The sequence below is a fragment of the Ambystoma mexicanum genome, chromosome 3p, assembly GCF_040938575.1.
Source record: "Ambystoma mexicanum isolate Mex_15411 chromosome 3p, UKY_AmexF1_1, whole genome shotgun sequence".
In the NCBI taxonomy this organism is placed as follows: domain Eukaryota; kingdom Metazoa; phylum Chordata; class Amphibia; order Caudata; family Ambystomatidae; genus Ambystoma; species Ambystoma mexicanum.
This window is the reverse complement of record NC_090925.1, coordinates 15,811,274-15,833,403: the sequence shown is the minus strand read 5'-3', so window position 1 is coordinate 15,833,403 and position 22,130 is coordinate 15,811,274. Positions and strand designations below refer to the sequence as shown.

Below are 22,130 nucleotides of genomic sequence, written 5' to 3'. Positions count from 1 at the left end.
GTCAAACCTAGATCTTTCACCCGTTCTTCCTACAGGGCTTTACACCCCACCACCCAACGTTTAAAGGTTTCTTTAATTCCCATCGTACCACAAAATCTGCAACACAGATTTCCTGGTCCCCCTTTCCAGTTGGCCATACTTTTCAATGTTGGCAGTTTGTTTGAACGGAATCGTAAGTACACTGATCTCCTTCTTGCACACACTAAAATAAGTATAGATGTAGAGAGTTGGTCCCGTTTGCAAACTAGCTTTGCATATTCCCTGTAAAGGGAGTATTAGGTCAATTCATCAATTGTTTTCCCCCCAATCGTGCTGATAGAGCTTTTGTTTTGCCTTAGCTGGATTTACGGTAAGCTCCTCACCAGAAGATCCTATTTCTATTAACAGCGTATACATTTGTTGCTTAAAGGTTGTGATAGACACCCCTGAAGCATTTACTTGCGCTTCTACCCAATAAAGTGGGTGTAATGGTGTATTTAACAATTTTGCATATACCAACATTTTCTTCCTTAGGGACCTAGTTGCCAATGAAACCAGCCCAAACTCATGTCGAATCATAGAGTTTGGTGTAGCCATTGCCAAACGCGTGATATTTTTTTCAGAGTAAACCCTGGACCTTCTTTAATCTGTCTCCTAAATCATTAAGATTTATGTCGAGCCCAAACAAAGTTATTGGCTCAACCTGCATCTGGTAAATTTGGATGAGTGGAGTCAAGGCAAATTCACATCATCCTGCGTGCAGCCGTTTAATGTTTGCTAGCTGTGTTTTACATATGCACCCGGTCACAGGTGCACATCCAGAACTGCTCTTCTATGTAATTCTGCCACATAGACTCTGACTTGGTAAAGGTTGTAATGCTCTTTTTCAATGCAGCTTTTGAAAGCAGCCTTTGGTATGCATAGTCCGTCTTTTATGTCCACTCTCCCACCCTGCCCTGTTCCACTGAGCTCGAGCTGTGGCGGAACCCCTGGGCTGCACTTCCTGACATGCGCGGTATGGAAGCGTCTCTGGAGGACGCGTGCGCACGGCAGCGAGTGGCCTGGATCGCGCGTGCGCAGGACTCCGCGCCGTGGCCCGCCCTGTGCGCATGCGCAGTGTCTCCGGCGGCCCTGTTCCGAGGAGCGTTGTAAACAGGAGAGCAGGCAGAGCCCGGCGCCGCTTTCCCGTCTTATTAGCGGGGCCTGCGCCTCCAATAGCGGCCGCTGCAGAGTGGGAGGGCGCCTCCCGTGCCCCGGGCTCTCCCCTGCCTCCGCGCCGTGCACTGGGGACGGCAGCCCCTGCTTCCAGGCGCTTGCCTCCTGCAGAGTGGCAGCTGCGAGGCCGGACTCTGCTGGGGAGTGACAGCGCCGCCTGTGGGCAGGATGTCCCAGCAGGAGCTCGATCAGGTGAGTCCCCCCCGCCCTGGGCCCTGCCCGGGCCCCCACTCCCTGCACCTCTGATGAATGCACGCTGCTGCGGACCTGTGGGGGGCGTGCACACGGTGCTGCACGGTGCCCTCCTGGGCAGCGAGCAGGGGAAGGCTGGAAAAGGGAAATGCATGACTGCTGGAGGCAGACACCACACCAGCCTGTTCTAGAGAGTCCAGGAAGCGTGCACAGAGATGATGCACCAGCCTGACCCACAGCGGCGCTATGCCAGCCTGACCCACAGCGGCGCTATGCCAGCCTGACCCACAGCAGCGCTATGCCAGCCTGACCCACAGCGGCGCTATGCCAGCCTGACCCACAGCGGCGCTATGCCAGCCTGACCCACAGCGGCGCTATGCCAGCCAGCCTGACCCACAGCGGCGCTATGCCAGCCAGCCTGACCCACAGCGGCGCTATGCCAGCCAGCCTGACCCACAGCGGCGCTATGCCAGCCAGCCTGACCCACGGCGGCGCTATGCCAGCCAGCCTGACCCACGGCGGCGCTATGCCAGCCTGACCCACGGCGGCGCTATGCCAGCCAGCCTGACCCACAGCGGCGCTATGCCAGCCTGACCCACAGCGGCGCTATGCCAGCCAGCCTGACCCACAGCGGCGCTATGCCAGCCAGCCTGACCCACGGCGGCGCTATGCCAGCCAGCCTGACCCACGGCGGCGCTATGCCAGCCAGCCTGACCCACGGTGGCGCTATGCCAGCCAGCCTGACCCACGGCGGCGCTATGCCAGCCTGACCCACAGCGGCGCTATGCCAGCCTGACCCACGGCGGCGCTATGCCAGCCTGACCCACAGCGGCGCTATGCCAGCCTGACCCACAGTGGCGCTATGCCAGCCAGACCCACAGTGGCGCTATGCCAGCCTGACCCACGGCGGCGCTATGCCAGCCAGCCTGACCCACAGCGGCGCTATGCCAGCCAGCCTGACCCACAGCGGTGCTATGCCAGCCAGCCTGACCCACAGCGGCGCTATGCCAGCCTGACCCACAGCGGCGCTATGCCAGCCAGCCTGACCCACAGTGGCGCTATGCCAGCCTGACCCACAGCGGCGCTATGCCAGCCAGCCTGACCCACAGCGGCGCTATGCCAGCCAGCCTGACCCACGGCGGCGCTATGCCAGCCAGCCTGACCCACGGCGGCGCTATGCCAGCCTGACCCACGGCGGCGCTATGCCAGCCAGCCTGACCCACAGCGGCGCTATGCCAGCCAGCCTGACCCACAGCGGCGCTATGCCAGCCCGACCCACAGCGGCGCTATGCCAGCCAGCCCGACCCACAGCGGCGCTATGCCAGCCTGACCCACAGCGGCGCTATGCCAGCCAGCCTGACCCACAGCGGCGCTATGCCAGCCTGACCCACAGCGACGCTATGCCAGCCAGCCTGACCCACAGCGGCGCTATGCCAGCCTGACCCACGGCGGCGCTATGCCAGCCAGCCTGACCCACAGCGGCGCTATGCCAGCCAGCCTGACCCACAGCGGCGCTATGCCAGCCTGACCCACTTTGAGCTGGGTTAGTGTGTTTTTAAATATGGAGTTAAAGGTGCAGATGAGAGAACTATTTGTATCTATGAATCCTAACGGAATATTGTATATGCTTCTTTCTCAGAAATTCAAATGCCCCTGATGAAGAGTGTGAATCACTCGAAACGCTTTGCCCCCCCCCCCTGGTTTCATCATCATGAATAAAATGAAGATTGTTCTTGTGACTTAATCTTATTGTACTAGCATTTCTTTGAAAATCGCTTTATAATCATTATATGAATTTTACATTACTGTTTTGAATGCCTACTATCTAAATATCATAAATTGTTTGTCTGGTTTCCCAGACATAAAATAGTGTGCAGGGGATGTGAGTTCCCTAATTGGGAACGTGTTCTTATTTCTAAATCATAGGAACCAAGTCATCACCTAAGAGTTAACAGTCCATTAACCTCATAGACCAAACCTGATGCAATTGTTTGTGATTGTGGGCATGAAAACATATTTTATTCTTTACTCTATTTGAGTGCCTATTTTTTCACAAAACCATTTCTTTTCTTTTTTTAAAAAACATAAAACATGTGACAATTGATGAAATCACATTTAACACATTTTCCTAAACATACATAAGTTCTGGATTCATATAACACAAGACAGTTACAGTGAATCATAGAGTGCCAGCTAATCTGGTATCGGTAACCGTGCAAGTTCATATAGCTTGTTTTAACTTCTTATACGAAAACAGAGGTCAAAGATTCGGACAGAATGGAGACAAACTGTGATGTACACAATATTTGGCAAGGAAAAAACACATGGGCTGGATCTCATAATTTGTCACCTCTATGATGGTCTCTAAGTTTATTTGTTATACACTTTGATATTTCCTTTAGACTTATATACTCCACCCTTTTTGATAACCTCTGGGGGGTGCAAGGCAAGACCCAGAAGACAGGCCTTCTCTGGGATCTTCTCCCCCTCACTTCTACAGTTCAGGAAAGAGCTTGAGACATTTCTGTTCAAGCAAGGCCTCCTTCCTAACACCTACGTCCGCACACCATCCACTCCCCATCATACCTGTGACTGGGTAATCTGAGCCCCACTGTTTCCTCCCCTGGTTCCTTGTAGATCCCTTGCTGGCAAATTGCCCACCCCTGTTCGCTTCCCGAGCCATTGCCTCGGCTTCCCTCACGGTTTTCTTTCTCCATCACTGTGAAGCGCACCGTTGCTTCCTGAAGCTTGGTGCACGCTCAATAAATGTCCCAATAATAGTGTTTACGAAGGCCCAGCAAGTCCTAATGTAAAGCATTTTATTCTTTGCACCTGCATTTATTTTTAGGAAATTAAAATTGTGATGGGGCGTTTGGGAGATTAGTACTTGCATATCAGGCGAGTGATTGGTAGGGGGCAGGAGACAGCTAGGAGAGAGTTGACTGCTTTTCATATTGATGCTTTACCAGAATAGTCTCATTAGAATGTTAAAGGTATTTATATGGTGTACCATCACCAACAGAGTTGGTCCCCAGGCCCACAGGCGGGTCTGTAAAACGAGAAGGCAGGCGGGTTAGGTTAGTCAGGTGGAGAGGGAGTATGAGAGTGAGAGAGGGGTGGTGTGCTGTTGCCGGCTTCAGTTCGGTTTCCATTGTGCACTGAGCTTAGGTGTGAGTATCGGACCGTTGCAAGACCTTGGGGGCTGTTGGTGCTGTTTATGTGTTGTTTGTTGGTTGTTGCGGTGTGGTGAAGTTGGTGCGGTTTGCCGGGGTGAGAGATGTTTGTGTGGATTTTCGGGTGAGTTAGGTATGCAGAGATTTGAAGTTGGGTTAGTGGGTTGTAGGTCCTGGTTCTAGCAGATCTTTTTCTGTTTAGCTAGAATTCATATGGGTAGGCTTAGTTGCTGTTTCCTTTCTTGACTTACTGTTGTGGGTGATGGCGCGGCGCGTTCCCGGCTGTATAGTAATTAACTTGGTAGAATGGGGCTGGGTGTGTCTAGTCCCCTCCCCCTCTGGTGTATTTGCTGTAGATTGGCTGGCTCTTATTCCCTTGCTATGTATCCTTAATACCTACCTGAGCTTTATGGGCCACCATAGAATGACTTCATCATCAGCTTCACCAAATGAAAAACTCCTTTCTGTTCCTTATTAGGATATCTGGTAAGCAGTTGCTATATCAACAGATTTGACATCTTTACCTATTAAGAGGCCGATTAATGGAATAATTAGCGCGGCGCAAGTGGGCAAAAAAGTGCGAATCGCAGTGGAATAGCGAAAATCGCAGTGCAAGTGCGAAAATCGCACGAAAAGCAGCGGATGTGCGATTAAAAAAGTGCGCCTCGCACGTTGGCGCACAGGCCATCTAACAGCGTGTGCCAGGTCACAGCGAAAATCGCACACGCCACAGCGAAATTCGCACATAGCGCGGCGCACGCAACAAAAGTAGGCGGAACACGGGCGTAACACTCGGAATGGGGAACAACTTGCAAAAACGTGGGCGTCACGGGGGAAGTACAGGGCACAAGTGCGCGGAACGCCCACACGCTCGCCTACAACACGTATTCATGGAATAGAATAGGGCAAAAAAGCGCACGCTCAAACCAGCGCACAGGCACAAACACGACCGCCACAAGAAAGCAGGCGGTAGCGTCTCTGCGGCTGTAAGAAATGTGCGCCAAAAGGTGCGCCAACAAATAGCACCTATATACTGCCATGATGAATGTCCTATACTGTGGCCCTCCAGGACAAATGACGTGCAAAGGGGTACCCACAAACACGGACACCCGCTGACAAAAAATACGTGTGCGTGTATACCGGGGTGCGCGGGAAGTCTCACACGCGATTTGGCCGGGTACGTGGATTTCAGGGGTGCGCGGGAAGTTCCACAAGCGATTCCATCAGGGTAGGTGTATTTCATGGGTGCGCGGGAAGTTCCACACGCGATTTCAGCAGGGTACGTGTATTTCAGGGGTGCGCGGGAAGTTCCACACGCGAATAGCCTGGGCGCGTGTATTTCAGGGGTGCGCGGGAAGTTCCACACGCGAATAGCCTGGGCGCGTGTATTACAGGGGTGCGCGGGAAGTTTTACACGCAATTTCAGCAGGGTACGTGTATTTCAGGGGTGCGCGGGAAGTTCCACACGCGAATAGCCTGGGCGCGTGTATTTCAGGGGTGCGCGGGAAGTTCCACACGCGAATAGCCGGGCGCGTGTATTTCAGGGGTGCGCGGGAAGTTCCACACGCGAATAGCCTGGGCGTGTGTATTTCAGGGGTGCGCGGGAAGTTCCACACGCGAATAGCCTGGGCGTTTGTATTTCAGGGATGCGCAGGAAGTTCCACACGCGAATAGCCTGGGCGCGTGTATTACAGGGGTGCGTGGGAAGTTTTACACGCGATTTCAGCAGGGTATGTGTATTTCAGGGGTGCGCGGGAAGTTCCACACGCGAATAGCCTGGGCGCGTGTATTTCAGGGGTGCGCGGGAAGTTCCACACGCGAATAGCCTGGGCGCGTGTATTTCAGGGGTGCGCGGGAAGTTCCACACGCGAATAGCCTGGGCGCGTGTATTTCAGGGGTGCGCGGGAAGTTTTACACGCGGATAGCCTGGGCGCGTGTATTTCAGGGGTGCGCGGGAAGTTCCACACGCGAATAGCCTGGGCGCGTGTATTACAGGGGTGCGCGGGAAGTTCCACACGCTATTAGGCTGGGTGGGTCCTCACAGGTGTACCCTGTACACCCTCAACGGCCCCTGCAGCCAGCCCACAAAACAGGGGACTACCCTGCACACCTGCTCATGTCCCCCTGCTCCCCCACCCCCCAGCAGTGCAGGGGCAGCCTCCACCAGAACCCCACCCATGTCTCCCACCACCCCCACCCCCCAGCCACCAGGGGCAGCCTCCACCAGGCCCCCACTCATGTCTACCACCACCCCCACCCCCCAGCATCCAGGGGCACCCTCCACCAGGCCCCCACTCATGTCTCCCACCACCCCCCAGCATCCAGGAGCACCCTCCATCAGGCCCCCACCCATGTCTCCCACCACCCCCATCCCCCAGCCACCAGGGGCAGCCTCCACCAGGCCCCCACTCATGTCTCCCACCACCCCCACCCCCCAGCAGTGCAGGGGCAGCCTCCACCAGGCCCCCACTCATGTCTCCCACCACCCCCACCCCCCAGCATCCAGGGGCACCCTCCACCAGGCCCCCACCCATGTCTCCCACCACCCCCACCCCCCAGCCACCAGGGGCAGCCTCCACCAGGCCCCCACTCATGTCCCCTATCACCCCCACCCCCCCACCACCAGGGGCACCCTCCACCAGGCCCCCATCCATGTCTCCCACCACCCCCACCCCCCAGCAGTGCAGGGGCAGCCTCCACCAGGCCCCCACTCATGTCTCCCACCACCCCCACCCCCCAGCATCCAGGGTCACCCTCCACCAGGCCCCCATCCATGTCTCCCACCACCACCACCCCCCAGCAGTGCAGGGGCAGCCTCCACCAGGCCCCCACTCATGTCTCCCACCACCCCCACCCCCCCGCCACCAGGGGCACCCTCCACCAGGCCCCCATCCATGTCTCCCACCACCCCCAGCAGTGCAGGGGCAGCCTCCACCAGGCCCCCACTCATGTCTACCACCACCCCACCCCCCAGCAGTGCAGGGGCAGCCTCCACCAGGCCCCCACTCATGTCCCCTATCACCCCCACCCCCCCGCCACCAGGGGCACCCTCCACCAGGCCCCCATCCATGTCTCCCACCAACCCACCCCCCAGCAGTGCAGGGGCAGCCTCCACCAGGCCCCCACTCATGTCTACCACCACCCCCACCCCCCAGCAGTGCAGGGGCACCCTCCACCAGGCCCCCACTCATGTCTCCCACCACCCCCACCCCCCAGCAGTGCAGGGGCAGCCCCCACCAGGTCCTCACAATCCCCAATCATGTGCGTAATGGACAGCCACCACAGCCAAAAAGCCCTACCAAGTAACCCATTCACCCACATGGAAATGGAAATCACATGTTACACCCCCAATGTTCATTAAGCTAATGAACCCATGTCCGTCACACACAATGGTTGCAATTGAATGGGAAAACACACAACATGACATGCATGAAACCAATGAGATGATACCACACAGTGAAGTATGGAAACAAAAATTGTATTGAAAAAAATAAAGAATGCTAAAGAAAGAAAACAAACTACAATGTGAATGAGAAAAAAAAGCTGCATGTCCGTATAAAAACACAAAACTGAAAATCAGAATCCTAAAAATATTTGCCCAAAGTCAAAAGTTAAAAAATCTCCATGCAATAACGAACTATGTAAAAAACTACCAAGGGTCCATGAGCCCAACTGAACAAAGGAAACCTACTAAAAAACCTACCCAAAAATCAACTATATACAAAAAGTGGAGCAGTGTCCGTCGACTCCAAATCATAATAAGAAAGAAAGGAAACCTAAAACTAAAGAACTATATACAAAGGCGGCGGGCAAGTCCAGCGGCTCACTCCGTGGTGTCCCGGGCCAGGGCATCATCGAACTCCTGTTCGATGTCCCGGAGGTGGTCAAGTTCCATGGCCCCTAGGGTCTGCAGGGACGACGCCGTGTCCTCCTCAAACCCCCTGCGGATTGCCTCGAGGCACTGGGCCCGCCTCAGGGCCCTCCGCATGGAGTTCTCCGCCCTGACCATTGTGAGCCGCGCCTCTTCCGCCCGCCACCGCTCCGCACCTAAGGCGTGGCCCAACCGCTGCCACACGGAAGACACTCTCTGTCCTGGGTCCCCCTGCCCTCCGGCCGATGCCTGCCCCTCCGATGTCGAAAGCCCCGAGCCTTCATGTCTCCCACCATGTTGCTGCTGCTGCTGCTCTGCCTCTGCCCGTGCACTGCCTCCTGCTGCCTGCACATTCTCCGCCGGCTGGGGTGCAGTTGTTGATGTGGCCACCCCTGCTGGACCTCCGACTCCCGACTGTGGCAGGGATGCCTCCTCCACCAGCCTGGCCGCACCGTCAGAGGCAGCTCCACAGGGCACCCAGATGACTGATGGGTGGGAAGATGGCACAGAGGATGACTGGCGCGTAGGGGGTCCAGTTGAGGAGTGGGTCGGAGCAAGCCCCATCAGATGGAGGAATCCGGCCTGGGTGACCTGTCCCAGCAGGCTGACGTGGTCAATGAGCCATTCGAGATGACGTGCAGTCTCTCCATGAAAAGACTGCAGGTCACCTCGCATGGCCCGTTGACGCAACGCCACACCAGCCAGGACAGGCTCAACCCGGACCTGGATGGCCACGTCCGCAGGCAGAGGAAGGCCAGTTGACGTCAGCTCATCCCCTGCCTGAAAATGGGTCTGGACGTAGGCATCCCTGCTGGTGCAAGATGATGCAGGGACAGGATCGGGGACATGATTGCACACAGGCACCCCCGCGGCCGCCTGTGCTGCCTCCTGTCCCTGGTCCTGCACTGCACCACTAGCACCAGTGGGATCCCCACCTCCAGACCCCGTCTCTGGTGCTTGCACGGCCCCCTCCTCCACCAAACCCCCCACCAACCTGGATGACTCCGTGCCATCTTCCCCTGTTGGGCCCTGTGGGGTCCCAGCTGCCCCTTCTGCTGCCGAGGAGTCCAACTGCAACCTCCGCCTCTTGGACCTCCTCCCGGCAGCTGCGGCCTGGGATGCGGCACCAGACTCCTCACTCCCCGACGAGATGACAACACGGGAGGGGAGCTGGGCTTTGCGTCTCCGGCTGGCGGTCGGATCCCCGGCGCTGTGCTCCACAGCACCTTCTCCGCCCTCTTCATCAGTTGACGCTGCAGACAGGGAGAAACAAAACACAGGCATCAGGGAACTGTACAATGGACACATACACGCATGACAGTTGCACATGAGTGGCATTGGCAAACCTCAGACATGTCATCACAATCCCCAACACACATGTCATTGCAACTCACACACATGAGCCATACCACAGCCATATCGCAACTGCCACCACCATCCCTACACATACAACAGCATCAGCAGCCAAAGGGGAGCCAGACATCACATGCAACACAGGAAGTGCACCACACATGTACACACAGCACCACACTTGCATGCATGTCTACACCTCTGCCAAGTGTTGCACTGTTCAGACAGGCATCCATGTCACATCTGCCAATCAGGCTTCCACATACCGCTGTCACATGCATCCATGTTGCATCACTGTTGCACCCTTGACAAATACACACACATGCACATGTACACAGTGCTCATACATGCAGCCGAAAACAACACACATGCCTGACATCACGGATATGTCTACTTACATACACATTCTTCCAAACATGTGTGCACGCACAACTGCATTTGCCATGCAAGCCCACACACACAAGCACCATCCATGTCTCACACATTACAGCCCTCACATGTGTCACGCCCTGTACACCCCCACCCATACTCGACCCCATACAAACAGATGTGCAACCGGCACAATGCCGAATAATCACCACACGCACTGCTCACAATCAGGATGCATGTACACTCGCCGCTCGACTCCAGACGGGTCTGCTTCTCTAGGACCTGGACGTGGAGGGCTGGGGATATGCGTACCAGGACCCCCATCTGTTCTTCCGACAAGTAGCCCCGGCGCCCCTTGGCATTCGCTGCCTTCAAGAGGCGCCGGGCCTTGTTCAGGGTCCTGGACCTGAAGTCCTCCCAGCGCTTCCTGACATGTTGTAAGTCCCGGACTGCCACCCCCTCCGCGTTGATGGCAGTCATGATGTCAGTCCAGATCCGAGTCCGTCCTTCCTTGTCGCCGCGGGAACTTCCGAAGAGGGCATCATACTGCCCCAGGACTTGCTCCACCAGGACACCAACTTCGGTGGCACTGAAGCTGGTGCCCCTCTGCCTCTCTGGCCGGGGGTTGTCAGTGGTCACAGATGGTGTTTGCCCCGACATGACAACCCCAGATGCAGGAGTGGGTGGGCAACTGGGTCCTGGGGCTGGGCTGTGGAGCGATGGAATTCCAGTCGGGAGTCTTCGGTTCCAGCAGGGGTGGTCACAGCAACAGCACCCCTGGCTGATGTGCAGGCAGCAAATGGCAGTGCACGTGGGCAGCAGGCAGTCAGGCAGCAGCAGGTGGGAGCGTGCTCGGGGCTCTGGGGGGCAGTAGTCCGGCCTTCTGGGCAGGAGCGTGGTCTTCCGTGTGCTTACGCGTGGCCAGCTTGGTACGGAGTGATTTGGCACGTGAAAATCCTGCACGTCAGCGTGAAAACCGAGGAAAGGCCCTTAGCGCGTAAGTGCGTCAGCACGCATACGCGAATCTATTGGACCAAAGGCCCTCAGCGCGTAAGCGCGTCTGTGACGTGACCTGCACGGGTGTTTCCCACACAGCACATGATGACAGAGCACACGTGGAAAGACTGCACCTCAGAGTGTCATCGCGTGTAATTGGACAGCACGGCAGAGTCTCATTGCGTGTAATTGGACAGCACGTCAGGGTGTCATCGCGTGTAATTGGACAAAAGTGCGCGTACACGCGATTGTCCTATGTACGTGTATATCAGGTGTGCGCGGACACTTACACACGCAAGTACGTCAGCGCACCTGTATCCCGGTGTGCGCGGGAATTTCCACACGCTATTGGACTGGGTACTGGATTTCAGGGGTGCGCGGGTCACACGCTCGCCTACAACACGCGCGACGCATTAATTTGCGCGCTAAAAAAATAACAAGCTCAGACCCAGGATGAACATACCGTTCCTAGCAGCAGTGGGCGTGGCCTACCAAAGGAGGAGGAGGAGGAGGATAGTCGGGGCCAGAATATTCACACCCAGAACCAGCCTTTTCGGGATGCCTGATGACCAGGTGCATGGGAGGTACAGGTTTCCACCACACATCATACTGGACCTGGTGAGTGAGTGGGAGGATGACCTCACATCACCCACCCTGTGCTCCCAAGCACTCAGCCCCCTGGAGAAGGTCCTCAATGTACTGCACTTCTTAGCCACTGGATCATTTCAGCGGACAAGTGCCATTGTGGGTGGTGTATCACAGGCCACCCAGTCAGGCTGCCCACACCAGGTCTTGAACATCATCACTGCACGCCCATCAGTCCGCAGGCACATATACCTGCCCAGAACCCCTGCAGAAAGGCATGCTGCCGCCCTGGATTTCTACGCTGTGGCACGATTCCCCAAAGTGCTAGGTGCCATCGACTGCACCCATGTGGCTCTACGTCCCCCCAGGGCATCTGAGCACATCTATAGGAACCGCAAGCACTGGCATTCCATCAACGTGCAGGTAGTATGTAATGCCAAGGGAATCATCACCTCAGTATATGCCAACTATCCCGGGTCCACCCACGACAGCTTCATTTACCGAATGTCCACCCTAAGCCGGGACCTAGAAGCTGGGCGGCATGGCGATACATGGCTGCTTGGTGAGTATGAATGCCACTGCACATGCATGCATGTCAGATACTGAGCAAGGTCACAACCCCACCAATGATACCAATCACCACCTCCACAGGGGACAGTGCCTACCCTCTCAGCCCCCACATGATGACGCCAATTCGGAAACCCACCACGCCACCCCAGGTAAGATATAACGCAGGCCACATTACAACCCGGCGCATAGTGGAGCGCACATTCGGAGTGCTGAAGTCACGCTTTTGCTCCCTTGACCGTTCTGGCGGGCAGCTGTTGTACGCTCCCCCAGTAGTGTGCAGGATCATAGTGGCAGCATGTGTCCTGCACAACGTTGCAACACGCCGGGGCCTGGCCGTGGACATGGTGGTGCCCCCCCATCCCCAACCACATGCACAGCCGCTGCGCATGGGAGGGGAAAGGGCACGGGGGAGGCAGCCCGTACACAGCTAGTGGCTAATTACTTCACATAGAAATCACACCCCTGTGGAGTGCACACTGCCCTGCCACATTCCATCTGACAATCAATGATGACTCAACCTGACACTGAGCCTGAATGTCTGGAGAAAGAACCATGAAAACCATATCAGCCTGAGATTGTTCACCTGGAAGTGTCACAATGTGTGCATCCCTACCCACACAGACACCACCAATGCAGTTTTGTGAAGTTGCACATTCAAGCAGCTAAAATGAATACCCACTTGCAAAATGCAACAAGAGGACAGTGCCATGTCAGCCAACCCAACCCCAGCACCGCCACACCACACACCGTGCCATGTCATGCTATTTGCAGGTAAACAAAGTAATCCACACAACATGACACTAGTGTCACAATGTACAGTGTCCCTATTAGATACTTGTAACACCTGAAATGCTCACAGTAATGCCGGACCAACAACAAACTTGAGCACGTACTACCATTAACATGACATCACTAATGTTAAATATTAGTAGTCTCACCACCTGGAAATGCCTGCACTCCCACCACTACCAACTGTGCAGTGTTGGCGCCATGTAGAGTTGTAGGTGCACTGCTGCCAACATGGACCACATCTCCAGACTAGAGGTCCTTGTGTAGACATGAGGAAGGGACCTGCAAATTGGGAGGTAGACACAGAAGATGAGTTACACATCAATGCAACATGCAGTGTACAACACAACAGCAATATGCACTAGGAATGTATACACAGTATTGACTACAGACTGCCCACACTGCTCATGGGAATCCAACGTCACTGTGTAATTCACTGTCACTTGGGCACACCCTTTGCAAGCCCATGGAAACGGGAAGCAGGAGGGGTGTGTGTGACTCAAACCCAAGCATCTGAACCAAATACATTACAAGCCTGCATGTGCCCAGCCACAATGCAGCGTATGCCCACAGGAACCACAGAAGCCAACAAATCGTCCCAAAAAAATAGGGAATAAAATAAATAAAAATAAAAAAAAATAAAAAATGGCCATTGAAGGGCCCGGGGGGGTTGGGGAGGCCACCCAGGAGGTCCGAGGACAGGATGCACACCAGAACCCACCTGCGTGGATCCTGGGAAAAAAAACACCTCCATGGGCTCATGGCCCACACGGCTACCCTATTGTGGGAGTATCACTGCTGTCGCTATTATCACCCTGTGCAGCTGCATCGGGAGGTGGTTGCACTATGGGAGGCAGCCCACGCAAGGCCCTAGTCTGCTCCTCCATGGCTGCAAGCATGCGGGTGTGGTAGGTCTGGTTCTGGAGGATGAGTGTGCAGAGGTCCCCATGCAACAACTCACGGGATGCCCGGACCTCCGCCCTCGTTGCCTGCATCTCAGCTGAGAGCGTACGGGTGAGACGCTGCAGCTGCTGTTCTGTTCTTTGGTGTGTAGAAGCCTCAAGCTCAACAAGAGTCGTCCTGAGGTGAAGGAGCTCCTGCCTCAGGGCTTCCCTGTGGCCCTGGGACTCAATGGAGATGGCCTCCTGCAGAGTCGCCAGTGCCGCCCGCCTGTCCCTGTTGGACCCCAACATGTCCTCCCTGTGTGACTGGCAGATGGAGTCGGTTGCCTGCTCTAGTCGCTCCATCAGCCTTTCAGGGGGGACAATGGAAGTGGCCACCCTATCCATGGCCTGAGCCATCATCTCGGATGATGCTGCCTGTTGGGTTGCCATACCGTAAATGGATTGCTCCCATGCAGTATTGCCAGGTGGCGTACGGCCACCACGTCGGCGGGCACCACACCTGTCTGGGGCAAGGAGAACTGCGCCTTGCTGTGCCGGCACTGCCTGAGGCTGCAGGACTGCATTCCCCCTCTGATCTGCTGGCCCAGGAACAGGATCAGATGTCACGGAGTGTGACCCTGCATCCGTAACCACCAAAGGCGTAGCTGCCAACACTGACATCCCCATTGAGGGTTCTGACCCTGGTGCAGGTGGGTGAGACAGAACAGAATCCCTCCCTTGAACACTTACCTGCCACGGCATGTAGGTCTCTTCCGAATCAACACCTGAGTACAGCTCGGGGGAGGTGCAGCCAGAGACACCCTTTGAGAGCAGGACCTGCAGCACTTGTGGGTTCTCACCCACCACCACACCACGTCCCTCACTGGTGGTTGGTCGGCCCTCGAACCCCTCCTGGGTCTGCACCATCTCCACAACCCCAGCCGTATCAGGTGCGTCTTCCCCTGCAAAGACATTAAAACAAAGAAATGGAAACAGGCATTAGCACCATGGCACACAATGAGGGCTGAGAAGCAAGAGAACCAGTACTTGTTTGACACATGTCCCACATGACTAAAACCCTCCCATGCATGCACCCTCACTGCGTATGAAGGGCAGGCAAATGGCACACACTGATGACACCAAGATGGAAGATGAACACATTTTCTGCATGCTGCCTGGCAGTGGCATCACACATTGGCCTGTGATTGGCAGGTGAAACACACATGCCATCACACAGATGGCATGTACCATTGCTATTGAGTGAAGATGGAGAGGAGGGCAGCACCTATTCATTCAGTCCAGTTCCCTCATGTAATAGCTTTTCTAATTCAAACAGGTCAGATTCTTCACCTGGAGCTGCCAGTCCGAAATGGTGCAATTGCACAGGGACATGTTTGTACAAATGATATCCAGGTAACAAAGTCACTCCACTTTACAATAGCCATGTCAGACATGTGACTAGAGGACTGCGACATGCCTAGTAATAGTGGTGGAATGCAAACAATCTGACTAAATGAACAATGAAAAATCAAGCAACAATGTTGTGGCAAGGTGACACTTCAAGGGCAACTGGCGTGCAGTTGGGCTAGATGTCTACTGTTGGCAGAAGGGATACTGCTATGGCCAAATGCAGCTGCGCAGGATGTATTGCATGAAGCACATGGCTGACCCATATGACTCAGGCGCACACACTCTCACCTGTCACACAAACAGAAGCCCTCACACACACCATGCACATGGATGACACACACATGCATGTGCACTCACCGGACAATGCCTCGTAATCAGCCAGATCTCCCACGCCTTGGATCTGTTCCTCCGTGACGTAGGTCCCAGCGACTGACTCATGTGGAGTGAGTTCCATGTCTACTACTGGAGACCCACCTCCAGTCACTAGAGTTGCGGCATGACTTGAGGCCAGTTTACTCTTTGCCCTGCGCTTTAGGTCATTCCAGCGCTTATAGCAATCATTGGCTGTGCGCCTCACGATTCCAAGGGCACTTACGATGTCCGCAACGGTCTGCCAGTGTGCCTGGCGTTGTGCAGGTGTGGTCTTGGATCCTGCAACAATGACCATCTCGTTGTCATGTGCGGACACATACTCGACAAGTGCATTCAGTTCGTCATCCGTGAAGCTGGGCTTCCTGGATGGGCCAGACTGTGTAGCCGTGTCTGGGGCATCAGCCTGTGCCGGACGAGCACTCTTCCTCTTCCGCTTGGAAGGTGGTGGTGATCCTTAGTGTCCTGCGCCGCTCTGGACACTAGGGGCAGGAGCCCTGGTGGACTCTGTATCAGGAGTGTGGGATTGCACACTCAGCATGGGAGTTGGTGCAGGCATTGGCTCTAGTGTGATGGTGTCAGGGGGAATGTCAGCAGCATGGACTAGGACCGACACTGTCTGGGCTGGGTGTGTGAGGGCTGGGGTGGATGGAGCCGCAGCTGCCCCTTGCTGCCCCAGATGCACGTGGCATGGTGACATCAACGTGCACCAGCGCACGTGTCATAGGCCTGCTGACCTGGAAGTCAGCCATGGAGTCAGCCAGGTCTGGTGCCACAATGGGCTGGTCCAACAAGGGCTGAGCATGGATGGTGTCAGCCACATCAGCCTCAACAGGAGGGGGGGGGGGGATTATGGGTGCCCTTGACTGGTCCTCCACACATGGGGGGACAGGCTCACCCTGCAAGTAACGACCACGTCCCCTACCGGATCCACCACGGCCACCACTTGTGGCTCTTCCACCTTTGCCACCCTTACGGAATCCTCGCCTCCCAGCCATGGCACTGATGTTAATGTGCGTATGGGAGTGGCTGTAGAATATTGTCCTGGGCAATTGGGGGTCAAAGGGGTTGGGTACCAGATGGTAATTGTACCCTAGTGCTCTTGCAAGGCTGATTGTAACCCCTGGGGAAAGATGACGGGTCACGCTACGCACAGGAGCCCCAAAAAAGGGAGATGACGTGCACGCAACCCCTCCTAGACCACGTGTGCAGAAAGAAAAACCTGCACTACGCTGTGGCACCCAGTAACACAAGAATGAACGTATGCATGTCACACGCAGCCTAGAATGACCTCTGAAGGGGTAGGCTACACACGGGGCAAGCACAGATGTTAGATACGTGCGTGACTCACCGTCTGCCAGGTAAAAGAGCGTGAAAAAGGAGCGCGTTTGGTTGGCAACACCCCCACCAAAAGAAGATTTGTACGCTGTCTGAGGAGACAGGACAACAGTAGAAGGGAACACTGTTTGAGGGAACAGGCCCAGGTAAACCAGTAAAAGAGAAAAAGCTGTCAGAGGTAACAGGGAATACGAACTTGAAACGCCGTGAAGTAAATCGCGTGTGAAACGACAAGAAGTACAGAATTCACCCACTCGCTCTCCACGAAAAGCACGTACAAGGAAATGGTGTTCTACGCGTACCTTTTATACAGTTACGGGGCGTGTACGCGCTAGGGCCATTTCCACCAATTACACGCTTTGTCACTTCTGCGTGTAGGGCCATTTCCACCAATCACACGCGATTACACTCTGACGTGCAGTCTTTCCACGTGTGCTCTGTCATCACGTGCTGTGTGGGAAACACCCATGCGGGTCACGTCACAGACGCGCTTACGCGCTGAGGGCCTTTGGTCCAATAGAATCGCGTATGCGTGCTGACGCGCTTACGCGCTAAGGGCCTTTCCTCGGTTTTCACGCTGACGTGCAGGATTTTCACGTGCCAAATCACTCCGTACCAAGCTGGCCACAAATACCACGCTCCTGCCCGGAAGGCCGAACTACTGCCCCCCAGAGCCCCGAGCACGTTCCCACCTGCCATCTGCTGCTGCCTGACTGCCTGCTGCCCCTGCACTGCTGGGGGGTGGGGGTGGTGGTAGACATGAGTGGGGGCCTGGTGGAGGGTGCCCCTGCACTGCTGGGGGTGGGGGTGGTGGTAGACATGAGTGGGGGCCTGGTGGAGGCTGCCCCTGCACTGGTGGGGGTGGTGGGAGACATGGGTGGGGGCCTGGTGGAGGGTGCCCCTGGTGGCTGGGGGGGTGGGGGTGGTGGGAGACATGAGTGGGGGCCTGGTGGGGGCTGCCCCTGCACTGCTGGGGGGTGGGGGTGGTGGGAGACATGAATGGGGGCCTGGTGGAGAGTGCCCCTGGATGCTGGGGGGTGGGGGTGGTGGGAGACATGAGTGGGGGCCTGGTGGAGGGTGCCCCTGCACTGCTGGGGGGTGGTGGGAGACATGGGTGGGGGCCTGGTGGAGGCTGCCCCTGCACTGCTGGGGGGTGGGGGTGCAGGGGAACATGAGCAGGTGTGCAGGGTAGTCCCCTGTTTTGTGGGCTGCCTGCAGGGGCCGTCGATGGTGTACAGGGAACACCTGTGAGGACCCACCCAGCCTAATCGCGTGTGGAACTTCCCGCGCACCCCTGAAATACACGCGCCCAGGCTATTCGCGTGTGGAACTTCCCGCGCACCCCTGAAATACACGCGCCCAGGCTATTCGCGTGTGGAACTTCCCGCACACCCCTGAAATACACGCGCCCCGGCTATTCGCGTGTGGAACTTCCCGCGCACCCCTGAAATACACGTACCCTGCTGAAATCGCGTGTAAAACTTCCCGCGCACCCCTGAAATACACACGCCCAGGCTATTCGCGTGTGGAACTTCCCGCGCACCCCTGAAATACACGTACCCTGCTGAAATCGCGTGTAAAACTTCCCGCGCACCCCTGAAATACACGCGCCCAGGCTATTCGCGTGTGGAACTTCCCGCGCACCCCTGAAATACACGTACCCTGGCTAATCGCGTGTATAACTTCACGCATACCCCTGATATGCACGTTACCCGCTTTGCGTTCCTTGTTTGGCAGCCCTGTAAACTGGTCCAGGGTTAGCGCAGCCCTTTGCGATGATTTAGCGATTTTGATGGCTTTTCCTTGCGTGAGTGCGTTCTTGGGGGCGTTACTGGCGCTGCTGCAGGGTCGCTGCGATACTCTGCGCCACGGCTGGTTTGGGAGCCTAAAATCCATGAATACGCTGTGCGCGGAAATCGGTTTTAGCGCACGTGCCTGGCGCAGACAATCGCACCCGGACACTCTGCGCCAGCCGCTTGCGACACTTTTCTGCGAAATTCTATGAATTACCCTGTAAGTGTTGAATTAGAACAGAACTAGGGACAATATCCCACAGACGCTATTTGCATACAGATTGTGACTAACATAAATTCAGCAGTCAGCAAACAAGCTGTTAAGTGTTGGTGGTTTGATGATCCAAACAATGAAATGTGTGCGTTGGAGTGCTACTTGCTGATAAAATCATAGGGTAATTAGGTCACAAAATCCATTGATGACATGAAGATATGTCGGTAATGAGGTATGTGTTATTGTTATTATCTATCATTGGTTCTTTTGAAAAATCATTAGACTATAAGGTTACGAACTCCAGTAGCAGTTAAAAAATCACAGGACAATAAGGTCACAAACTCTCTTATGAACATGAAGATATGATTATCAATATTCTGTTTACAATTCATTTTGCTTTTTTGAAAGATTTTATGTTAGGCGTTAATGTATTTATTAATGGGTATTAATTAAAACATTATTTTTTCAGATATTTACATGAAAAGTAATTGTGATTTGCCCCTGAAGAAGTGATTGTTCACGTAACGCGTTGGGCCAACAATAAAAGAATCAAGTTTTATGAATTAGTTTGTGTATCTTAAATCATTGGGATGTGCATTACAATGTATGATTGGGATGTGCATTACAATGTATGATTGGGATGTGCATTACAATGTATTAGTGTATATGTGTGATCAGGTCTAATGTTACCCAATCAAAAGATATGTAAAAGTCTTCTTTCTTTGAAAAAGGAAAGTAAAAATGATTCACTATATTTTTCTTTAACGACTAGGACTCATTATTGAGCCTTTTGATAGAGTGCAGAGGACGGGAGTTCCCATATATGGGAACTTCACTGGTTGTCTCATATGTCACAACCCAAATGCCAGGGCTGTTTTTGATCTCCTCCGCACCTAGAATTACATTAAAAATTCTTTACAATATTTTATATAGAATAACTCAATCATATCTACAAGGAGTGCAGATCGATGTTCTCACTTTCCTTTTAAATGGATAGCGATCTGCACGTGATCAAAGTGCTTTGCCATAAGCATGGCAATGAGCACTTTCATTTCTTTATTTAAATTTCCAATGGTTGATGCACAGACGGCACTTAATCTGCGCCATGTAGAAGACTTCCTGAAACCGATTTGTGTGTTATCCTGTAAGATAAGGTTTTACTCCCATACATATTGCATTACTTTGTTAACACAATTCTAGAATACACGGATGGTGTCATCACGCAGGCTTCTGCAATAATGCAATTTATTGTTAGTAAATTCATTATTATGAAGTTGTTGAGCTCACACAGCCATTGATTTATCAAACCAGAGAAACTTGCTTGGATTAGCCACACATGCTGGCTTCTACTTAAAATGCTCCCGGCTTATCACCAGTTCAATACCCGAATTGGCTGCGTTCTATTCCTAACCCTGTTCCTAAATAGAAGACCTCAGAGTTCTCTTTGACAGCACAGGCCGTCATTAAACTATTCAACCTCTCCAACATTGAAACCACTATTTTAGGCAAGCTGCACATTGTGCTAACATTATCTGCAACACATCCCGGGCAGCTTCACCTTCCAAGACAATGCAATACCAAATAACTTGCCATTCTGCAATGGCTGTCAATGAAGCCTGAAGCAGGGAAGCAAAGCTTGGGAGGCAAAACATTGATTAGCAGGCGATTAAACGTTCCTTAATGAAGGTTACGCTTGAAGAGGCGGTATTTGATGTTTTTGGGGCTTGTGTAGTTAACCACCGTTACCCCCCTCCACCCGTTAAATTAAGGGTGAAGGTGGTGGCACCAGGAACCTTTTAATTGAAGACCTTAACATTTCTTTTGGATGTTGTCCAACACAAGATGCAGCTTTTGATGCTTTTATTGTAGTAACTGCAAATATTATGCAAAGATGGAGCAAAGCGTAAGCTTTCAAGGTCCCTCAGGCTTCTTTGTTAGATTGTGCCGTGTGAAATGATAAGCAAAGAGAAAGCTGCAGTGTTGTAAATCTGCTGAGCTACCACCAAACGGTATAACCCTTACCGCAACTTAGTCTAGCGGCATTACCGCCGGGTTACAAGTGGTGGTAGGCGGTGTTAGTCTCCATTAATTGGAGTCCATAGGACAATGGTTTCCTCGCTTGCATGCAGAATGACACATGTGAAACACAGTGCATTGTCCATTGTTATCTCACTGTGTTCCATGCTCGGTAATGGGTGTCAACCATTTGAGATTAGGAGCCCAAGATTTTCTTGGTAGGTGTCCTGTGCCACCACCCATTAGGGGTCATAAGCAGTAGTGCCCAGCAGCGCATGGTGGGAAATGGTAATGGATGGTGGTCTTCTGGCTTTGTTGATGTGGTGACATTACTGGACCTGGGCTCAAAGTTGGCATAGGATGGCATGTATCCTATATCTATTTTCAGACCACTGGCTTTTAGGTGAAGTCGGTACTTAAGCGCCCACGTGCTTCTGTGTGTGGTATATGATAAAGAATTTAGAACGCGCCTCCACTCAAGTGATTCTTGTGGTAATCGAGAGGCCACCTTTTAAATCCTCATCAATGGATCCTGAAATGAGTGCCCATCCTGTGTGAAGTGTTGACCCACTGGTGTTAGTTTTGTGGTTTGCGTCTGTGTAGGTTCATCCTTTCACACAGCTCTTGTAGGTCTCGCCTACATTGCGGCATTGCATGCTTTTCTTGCATGGGAGGAGGTACACCGCATTGGAAGGTCTGCAGCTGTATTTCCCATCTTGCATGGGAGGAGGTACACCGCATTGGAAGGTCTGCAGCTGTATTTCCCATCTTGCATGGGAGGAGGTACACCGCATTGGAAGGTCTGCAGCTGTATTTCCCATCTCTGCTGGGTTGTTATGGCAGATCTTTTTGCTGGGGTCCATTCCAGGGCTTCTTTCTTCCTGATCTAGTGGGTATGTACGTCTACTCATAGACTCTGCTGGGTTTCTCAGTTGTTTTGTAGGGAATTCCGGGAGCTTCTTTGACAATGTCTCTCAGCTCATCGTTCCTGCTGAATATTGGTTGTAGATCCTTATT

At 53.9% G+C, this 22,130-nt stretch overlaps 1 protein-coding gene across 1 annotated transcript in view; it reads left to right on the top strand.

The window, feature by feature from the left end:
• Positions 1-1,110: 1,110 nt before the first annotated feature.
• The window catches only part of LOC138580078 (zinc finger protein 84-like), a 415,310-nt gene continuing 394,290 nt past the window's right edge, over positions 1,111-22,130 (top strand). The window contains exon 1 of the mRNA XM_069650337.1: positions 1,111-1,386. Coding sequence (XP_069506438.1) covers positions 1,363-1,386 — 24 coding nt within the window. The 5' untranslated portion in view covers positions 1,111-1,362. The remainder of the gene's footprint in view (positions 1,387-22,130) is intronic.